Raw genomic sequence first — 9481 nt, forward strand, 5'->3', positions numbered from 1 at the left:
GAGAGAAACCCTACGAATATCTCGAATGTGGGAAGAGTTCCAGCGACTGCTCAAACCTCATCACCCACAGGCGAATTCACACTGGAGAGAGACCCGATAAATGTGGGGAATGTGGGAAGAGTTTCAATCAGAGCTCGAGTCTGATCATACACCAGAGAATTCACACAGGAGAAAGACCCTATGAGTGCAGTGAGTGTGGGAGGAGATTCAACAACAATTCACATTTTAGTGCACATCGGAGAGCCCATGTGGGAGAAAGACTCTAAGCGCAGGAGCAGTGTCTTTACAGCATCCAGTGTGAGAACATGAAGGAATCTGTCCCCGATGGGGACATACCACGACACCCACAAGGAGGAAGAGAGGATACAGATCCCAGCCCAACAAACCTTTTCTTGTTTCTCTCACTAAATGCTCCCTTGGCTTATGAGCTTTCAGGGCTTTCTTACCCAGGCTGTTAGAACGGAGACCAGTTCTGAATTTGACTGTATCACCATCTCAGTGCATCATCACTGTAATTCTGTGCCTTAATTTTCACAGATTGGTAGTACGAGGGTGAGCTTCTTGTCGCAGAGACACTGCCCTCAGGAATGGGGGGCAGGCTCTGCCTCCTGCGCTAATGGCATTGACGGTGGGGTCAGCTGCAGAACCAGCAATGGCTGAACTGTTTCTTCTCAGAAAGAGAAGGGCAGCTAGACACGGAGTTATTAACTACATACAGTTTAAAGGTCTCCACTGTTTTCTACGGGAGGGTTGGGGCCAGGACATGCCTACATTTCTCCACATCCCTTTTCTCAGGATTTACATGGAGTTAATTGAGAGGAAAGCTCTCTATTATATTTGGGGCAGGGAAAAGGAAAAAAGATCACTGCTAAAGGCTGACTTTCTAAACCATAACCTATTCTTCCTCTCAACATATTAAGTTCAACCATATGACATTCCCATTTCTGATCTACAAAACCAGCAATTTCTATTCAGCCTAAACAGAATTTTTGCATGGCAGAAATATTCCAATGCCATTGGGGCTGCTGCAGAGCCTTACATCTCAGGCTTATCCTAAAAATGGGAGACTGAGACAAGATGTGAACCAGGATAATGAAGTGGGAAAAGCCTTCTGCTGTAAATATGTCCAGAGCAATACTAAGAACCATGCCATTGACTCAGAAGACTCCTAGTTCGAGAGTTTACCTCTGTATCACCTGCCTCTGTCTGTACTCGGGTGTCCAGATCCTAAGGGGGAGGCCCTGTGCAGGTCATCGGTCCCTGCGATGGGGGCGCCTGCAGGAGCTGAGTCCCTGTGGGGACTGACATACAGAGCAAATGGTGCTTGGAAATACACTGAACACAGCTTCTCCCTCTTAAAATAGTCTCCTTTGTGTGCTGGATTTAAAAATGTTTTCCTACAACTTTCTGGAAACCCAGCAATTATAAAACAAAGCACAAATTGCATGTATCATGATTGTATCTAGACCTACAGAATGACTATTAAGTCTTTTTTAAGAACATAAAGAACTTACCCAAATAAGTGTTGTCTGTCACAAGTAGTCACTTTGATGAGCTGTGGCCTTTCTATGTTGTTGTCGCTACTGATGACATTAAGTTTTCCTTTAAGGACTGTCTTCAAACCACCTTAGAAAGCCTCACATCCGTGTATTTCCTGCACACACGTGTCTGGCACATAGGAGGGCTAAATAAATGCTGACAGACAACAGCGTGTTCATTATTTAGCCTGGTCATCTTTCTAATCCACGAGACTTGCTTGGCTTGGCCCAATTTCTGCTTTCCAAAAACAGAATCCCTTCAAAGGATCTCAATTTGCTGCCATTGAGGAGACTTTTTCAAAGAGCTATTTTTAGAAATAGTTTTCAAAGATGTAGCCAGAAATGTGAGCTTAGAACTTTTATATGGCCAGGAAATAAATCTGGTATGGATTATTTTAAATCAGTCCCCTCTTTTCGATGTGAAATTCTTTACGTAGGTAGAAATTCCAATTAAGAACTTATCAGGAATATATTAGGCCATGTGGGGCTTGCAAATTCCACTGTCTGGTGAGCATGACCCTGGCCTCCCAGCTGATTCAGCGCAGGACGCGGGCTCCCACTCACCTGCTTTGAATGCACTCCACCCCAGAGAACAAGCCCTTCTCCCTTTACTTCTCTCCAGGACTCTAGCTTTAGTCTTCATCACAGCTGCATCAGTCCTCCAGTCCAGAACAGAGTGAAAATACAGCCAAATTCACTGAGTACTCAGTGTGCCCGGCCCTCTGCCAACCACTTTATTGCAGGGTTTCATTTCACCATCTCGGCCACTCTGCGAGGTGGTACTAGAATTAGGCCCATTTCGGAGGCAGGACTTGGGCCCTGATCTGTCTGACTCCAACACGGGTATCTTAGTCACTACGTTACATCAGTCTCCCAACTGTGCAAACTGCTGTGAGTCACAGCTTACGTGTGGGGGTCAGTGCATAGGGAATGACTGTATATGGTCAACTGTAGTCTTGAGAATCCCTCCCACAGCCCACTAGGTAAGGACAGCATCTCTCAGGCCTGTGAGATGCCTACGTGCCGAAAGCCCAGGGGATTGAAACCTGTTACACACAACTGCTCTGAAAGAAGAGTAGCTACCAAATCTTTACTGTGCCAATCATCCTACCAGCTGTTTTTTCATATATTACTTTTAACTTCCCCAACAACTTATGCGGCAGTTACTAATATTGTCATTTTACAAATAAAGGAACTGGGGCTAAGAGAGGCTGGTTAACTTGCCTAAAGCCACTCAGCTCGTAACAGGGACCTGTGGTCACCTGAGTCCTACATCAGTACCCTTAATGGACAGCAGCTGCTCCTCTTCCTCGAGGCCTGGCAGAAACCACTGGAGTCAGTGGGAGGCACGTGAGTCCACCCAGTCCCACACGTGCAGAGAGGCGTCACTCGCAGCCGAGAGCAAAGTCCTTGGTTTGTGGGGGTGCCAGGTGTGGGTGGTGACCAGTGGAGCAGCGTCTACCCCATTGCCGTCTAGGAAAATGTGACCTCTGTGAGTGAAGAGAGGTTCTACTTGGCCCTCCATTCCAGCCCAAGACGTGACATCATAGACCTGGACTGTCCCATCAAAACCTGAGGAAGAACAAGAAAAGAGAGGATTGACATCTAATGTCTAAAATAATTTCTACAGTTTGTTCTATCGTACCAAAACAGGCTATGGGATGAGAAATCCCATAGCCTGGAATCCCATGAGGAATTGTAAAAAGATACTTAATGGCCAAATGAAAGGCATGGGACCCCTGCCCGCATGCCGGCAGCTGCCAGCACCACAGGGCACGTGATGAGAGTCTGTTGTCCATCTGTCTTGTGCCAGGACCGAGGCCCATCCTGGACATACATTACTTAATCCTCACAACTCTGTGAAGTAGGTACTAATATTTATCCCTGGAAACTGAGGCTTTAAGAGACTTTTTCTTTTTATTTAAATTTAAGTTTATTGGGGTGACAATTGTTAGCAAAGTTACATAGATTTCAGGTGTACAATTCTGTAATACATCATCTATGTATCAGATTGTGTGTTCACCACCCAGAGTCAGTTCTCTTTCCATCACTATATGTTTGATCCCATTTACCTTCATTTTTATTTTTTATTTTTATTATTATTTTTATTATTATTAGTTTCAGGTGTACAGAACAATGCAACAGTTATCCTTTTCGCCCCTCACAAAGTAACAACTCCCCTCCCCGCTCAGAGACTTTTTCAAGCCTTTTCCACTTGCCCCAAATTCTAATTCCTCCACATCTGGGACCCTGTCGGCAGATGACCTTGTTTCCTACTTGATGGGAGAAAGAGCAGCCTTTGCAGCGGTTCTCAACTGTGGGTCGCGACCCCTTTGGGGGTCAAACGACCCTTTCACAGGGGTAGCCTAAGACCATCGGAAAACAAAAAGATATTCACATTACGATTCATAACAGTAGCAAAATTAGTTATAGAGTAGCAACGAAAATAATTTTATGGTTGGGGGTCAACCACAACATGAGGAACTGTATTAAGGGGTCGCGGCATTAGGAAGGTTGAGAACTGCTGCTTTAGAGGAACATTCTCTTGTTCCCCACGACCTAGCTATCCCCACACTCACTCCACCCTGCTGTCTTCTTGTTCCCAAAGAGCCAGTCCCTCCACGCACGCTGGTTCTTCTGCTCCTTCTGGGTCCTGCCATTATCAATCATCTTTCTTGCTCTCTCAACCATTCTTTCAACCTCTGCCGCCTCAATGGCTGCTCCCCACTGGCTATTAGATATCCTCATTAAATATCCTCATTCAACTAGATACTGCGAGGCCAGACCCAGGAGCCTGCTGACCCAGGGGGCTTGCTGTAATTCCCAAACAACTAGACTGAGAAGCACCCTTGAGCTCCTCTCACCTCTCTCTGATGCAGCCCATGGCTGTCCTAGGTCTTACTATCTGCAGGCCTATGGACCAGCCTCAGAGCTGAATTCCTTCCAGGATAGAAAAGGCCTGCTACCAGTGTGTGAAAGTTTAGTAGCCAGAATGGGGAAGGACTGCCCCCAAAGAACCGAAGGTTAATCTGGGGCTTCCTGAGAGCAACTTCAACTTCCGGAGTCAGATTTATTATGGGGCCAGAGGCTCGTTCCTGAGCACCGCATAGTCCCCTGGAAGAGAGAGATCAAATAACAGACACAAAATCCTGCCAGCAGTACCTGAAATGGCCAAGCAGTTGTCCAGGCCTGGAGCCCAGGTCACATGCAACAGCTCCGGGTCAGGGCTAGGTGTGGACACTGGGCACCGGACTGAGCTCACAGGATGGCGGAGATCCCGGGGGTCAAGAAGACAGAGCTGGCCATCTGAGCACAGCCTGGCGATGCCCCCGCCCCCGGCTTGTGCACACCACCTTCCTCCACCGGACCCAGCGCTGGGGCTGGCATTCTCTGACGGTGCCCACTTCTGGCGGGTGTCAACAAGCCCCAGGCGGCCCGAGTTGCAGCAGAAGGCAAAGGTGTCTGCATCCAGGACCTGCAGGCTACTCAGCTCCTCACTGTCACTGATGCCTGGAAGACAGAGGGCGGAAGAGGAAAGCTGCTGGAGGCTGATGGGTCTGGCAGCTTGGTAGGGCGGGCTGGTCACAAGTCCCTTCCTCGGGGAAGCCTCCCCAGTCCCAGAATGGGAGCCCCTTGAGGCCAGGGCTTGCCTCTCTTTCATCTTGGGCCCCCAGCATCTGGCACATGGGGTGGAATTCAGTTTCAACGTGGCTGAGTAGGGCTGGGAAGTGGACAGTGGCTGGAGAGGCCGGCAAGGGGTGAACTATGGCCGTACCTGAGGTGTACGTGGTCTTCTGGGATGCCAGATCCACAACCTTCAGACCACTGAGCCGCACCCCGTGGAGGACCCCAGGTGCCCCTGACGAGAAGATGGCCACCCGGGGCCAGACACTCCCCTCCTTCTCATGCACAGCGATGGTGCTGAGAGCTTTAATGACATCTGCAGGAAAGTGGGAGAGGTAAAAATCCAGACTGTTAATGAAGGGTTGAAGCATTACACAGTGAAAGCCAGTCAGCATTTCTAAGGTCAATGAAGAAAGGGAGCTGACAGCTGGCAAGAGAGGATGCGGAGACAAACTCTCTGTGTTATGTTTACATTTTGAAACTGTCAGAAACACTTTAATTCCTTTATAACTCGTCTTATGAACTGTTTTTGCAAATGGCAGATAATGAAGCACAGCCGCCATCTCAAAACCCCCAAGAGCAGTTGTGGCTTTTTATAGTTTTTTATGGAGAACAGAGAAAGGAAGAGAAAAGGGAAGAACACACTGACGGCGTCATTCACACTTTAAGTAAAAATCACAGGTACAGAGTTAGTGAACTAATATTACTTCTTCAAATACATGTTCTGTGACCTCAGCAATTTGCTGAAACCTTGCAGGTAAAGGTTACAACACAAATGTCGTTGTCTTCAAATGTAAACTGGACAAGAAAGTCCACGTCCTTTTTACAATGAACAGAAGAAAGACACGTGACCTAAAGTTGAATCAAATTTTGGTTTTATTTGTTTGTGTCAGCCTGCTGGTTAGCAGGCAGGTTCTCATCACTGCATCTACATTTAAGGCTTCTCTTAACAGAAGCCATTTAGAACCTAGTTCAGAACAAGTAGTTTGTTACACAAACTACTTAAAGGGAGATGCACATTTTCCATATTTTCTTGCTCCAAGGGGGGGAGGTGTGTGTGTCATTATTTGGTTCCCAGATTCTTTGAAGAAAAGGGAGATCTATGTATTTTTTTTTAATTCTAAAGGATAGGTAAGAGTCAGAATGAGGAAGGATGAAAGAAGGAACACTAACCATCTTTGTGACTTTGAATAAGTTAGCCTCTCTGCGACAGAGTTTGTTCTCAGACTCATGAGAATTTAATGAGATCACACATTGAAAGTGCTTGGCACAGTGCCTGGAATATAATATGCACTCAATTATTTTTGTTCCATCTTACAGACTGTTGAATCTGAACAAGTATCTATGAAAATGTACAGTGAACCAGAATGCTGAAGGGCCTGTGACAGCATTCTGCCTCAGCCGGCTGGGGAAAAACAACTAAACTTCCTCATGAAGATCTGAACAGGCATTTCACCAAAGAAGACATGTGAATGGTTAATAAGCCCATGCAAAGATGTTCAGCATTATCAATCATTAAGGAAATGCGAAACAAAGCCACGGTGATTTACAATTTCACAGCCATTAGGATGGCTTTAATAGAAAAGACAGACAACACAAATATGGGTGAGGACATGAAGAAATAGAAACCCTCATACAGCGCTGGTGAGAATGTAAATGATGAAGCCATTTTGGAAAACAGTTTGGAAATCTCTTTAAAAAAATCAAATATAAATTTACCACATGACCCAGCAAGTTTGCTCCTAAGTGTTTATATAAGAGAAATAAAAACATATGTCAGTAGAGACCTATACATGAATGTTCTTAGCAGCCTTATTCATAATAGCCAAAAGACAGATCCATCAGCTGGTGAATGGAGAGGCAAATGTGGTGGTACATCCAGACAATGGAACACTATTCAGCCATAAAAAGGAACAAGCTACTGATACATACTATGATGTGGTATGACACGGTGGACCTCAAAAGCATTATNTTCCGCTAACTTTGAATCTTAGTTACCTTGGAAAGTAGATACAAATTATTAGTGTTTATGATTTCCCTCTTAAATTTCTATCTGAATTTTTAACTATAACTATCACTTAACCAGGGAAATAGAAATAAGTGGGCATGGATAACACCCAAATTAAAACTAGTCAACCGTAAGATTATTGGAGGGATGAATTTCTTATGGTTGCGATGAGCTCTCCTCCCTGGCGGGGTTCAGTCATTTTGATGAAATATTAGGGCATCCGATAAATAATACTGTTCATCCCCCACTCAGATTCCAGACCAAATGAGAGACATGAGTAAGACACTGGGATTGAAATGGCAGTGTTCTAACTGGTGTCACTATTGGGGAGATTGTGGCTTAGGGGTGTGGCCACCATGGGCTCCCTAATCCTGAACCCCAGGACTGAACTGCAGGCGGCACTAGACACCCACAGCCTAGCCCTGCAGGGTCAGTCTTTGCTGCTGATCTCAGCTGGTTAATCAAAAAAGCCATTCCTCCCATTTGTAAGAAAGGGGATGGAGAAAGGCTGAGAGAGTTATTCTAAGGCATGTCCCTCTACCTGGAAGTTGGTACCCGAGAAAAAGGTGGCTTTTTAGGACTGGTTGGAGAAGGAGAGGAGCCGAGCTTGGGGGCAGAGCCTCTGAAGAGTACAAAGCTGCTGTGACTGAAGAGGGAGAAACGGGCCTACACACTGCTTACCTCCTTTTTCTTTGACTTTCTCCATGTGACCTTCTTGTTTGGAAGTGGGGAAGTGAGCGAGGCCTGGGAAGTCTGCTGGTCTTAACCGTGGTTCAGCCATATTCCAATTTATTTGTTCCTGGTTAGAGGAAAGTAGACCATGTCCTGTCCTTTGCCATCAATAACGTGTTTTTAAGTGTCCAGTGAGGACCTTTCCCATTGTTTCCACTCTCCTGAATTCAGAAAATAGGTTACATTTGCAGTTTCGTTTCATTCTTTCAGATCTTGAAACAAGGACAGAGAATGAGAATTCAAGCCAGGACATTTCAGAGGAATTACCTGGGCATTAGAAAGACCCAAAACGGATGCTTCCCAGGACCTTAACTTTCCCGGGGAAAGACTGGGAAAGTGATATGGGGCAGAAAAGCAATGGGAAGTATCCTTAGAAGATGGACAAGAATCACCCTCTCCTCCAGAAAGAGACGTAGGTAAATTCATAGGTCCTTAGGGAACCCATGTAGGAGAAAAATTCAGTATGTGCTGTGACTGTGGAGAACATTTCAGCCAGAGCTCACACCTGGCTGCCCACAGATTAACCCACACTGGCGGAAACAAATTTTATCAATGTGGCCTCTGTGGGAAAAGCTTTGGCCGAAGCTCACACCTGGTCGGCCACCAGCAGGTCCACACTGGGGAGAAGCCCTACAAGTGCCCTGACTGTGCGAAGGGCTTCAGTGATCATTCAAACCTCACGGCACACCAGCGAGTCCACACAGGAGAAAGGCCCTGTAAATGTGGGGAGTGCTGGAAAAGCTTCAACCAGAGCTCAAGCCTCATTAGGCACCGGAGAACCCACACAGGCGAGAAGCCCNTGCTATCAAGGGTGAGTTTCTGGAGTCCAGAAAGGATGCTGCATTGAAGTCCATCTTAGGAGGATGGTCAGTAGAGCCTTCGGCAGGTGTTGGGGTTTTATTACAGACTAGGTGAACATGGATATAATTAGAGATTTGGGCCTGAATGTTTTCTTATTCTCTCTCAGTCCTTAATATTACTTTCACTAAGTCTTCCCAAGAATCGCCTTAGACTTTTTAAAAATTACTATCTGTGCTCTGTGGTGTACAAAGTGGTTGGGGTTCAAGTCACCAAACCATTACGTCTTCTGTTTGTCTCTGTACAAACAGATTTTCCAACCCACAGACCCAGTGTGAGCTCTCATGTGGATCAGGAGGAAAAGCCATAGAGCCCAGATCTTCAGCACTCCAGAGAGAAGGAGCATGTGAGAGACTCCCCAGTGGGTGGGGGTCACGTCAAGCCTGCCCAGGTGACGGTCTTGAGAAAAGCCAAGACCTGGGATGAGCTGAAGTCACAGGGCCCGGAGGATGGGAAGGTGGTGGGGGTGCACTGGGGCTATGAGGAAACCAAGATTTTCCTGGAAATTCTCAGTGAGTCCTGGATCCATGAGAAACTCTGCACCTGACATCGGAACTGCCAAGTGTACCGATTGTGGCTGAGCGGCTGCGGAAGCGTGGCTTCCTGCGCACCCTGGAGCAGTGTCGCTACTGGTTCAAAAACCTCCAGACCCACTACCGCAAAGCCAGGGGCACACACAGTCCGGGAGCCTGCCCCTTCTATGCCGAGATGGACACCCTGA

At 46.6% G+C, this 9481-nt stretch overlaps 1 protein-coding gene across 2 annotated transcripts in view; it reads right to left on the reverse strand.

Moving 5' to 3' along the window:
- Nucleotides 1-6: 6 nt before the first annotated feature.
- Nucleotides 7-9481, reverse strand: part of WDR73 (WD repeat domain 73) — a 14469-nt gene continuing 4994 nt past the window's right edge. The window contains exons 6-9 of one of the 2 annotated variants that reach the window (XR_002123751.1): nucleotides 5314-5478; nucleotides 4701-5048; nucleotides 1515-3110; nucleotides 10-81 (exon numbers count right to left, since the gene is read on the reverse strand). Coding sequence is in view for 1 of the 2 variants with exons in the window: in XM_019640133.1 (XP_019495678.1) it covers nucleotides 2875-3110; nucleotides 4701-5048; nucleotides 5314-5478 (749 nt within the window). In the remaining variant the exon portion in view is untranslated. Of the gene's footprint in view, nucleotides 3111-4700; nucleotides 5049-5313; nucleotides 5479-9481 lie in introns of both variants that reach the window. The other variant, XM_019640133.1, reaches the window with a different exon arrangement.

The sequence above is a fragment of the Hipposideros armiger genome, unplaced genomic scaffold (assembly GCF_001890085.2).
Source record: "Hipposideros armiger isolate ML-2016 unplaced genomic scaffold, ASM189008v1 scaffold_48, whole genome shotgun sequence".
In the NCBI taxonomy this organism is placed as follows: domain Eukaryota; kingdom Metazoa; phylum Chordata; class Mammalia; order Chiroptera; family Hipposideridae; genus Hipposideros; species Hipposideros armiger.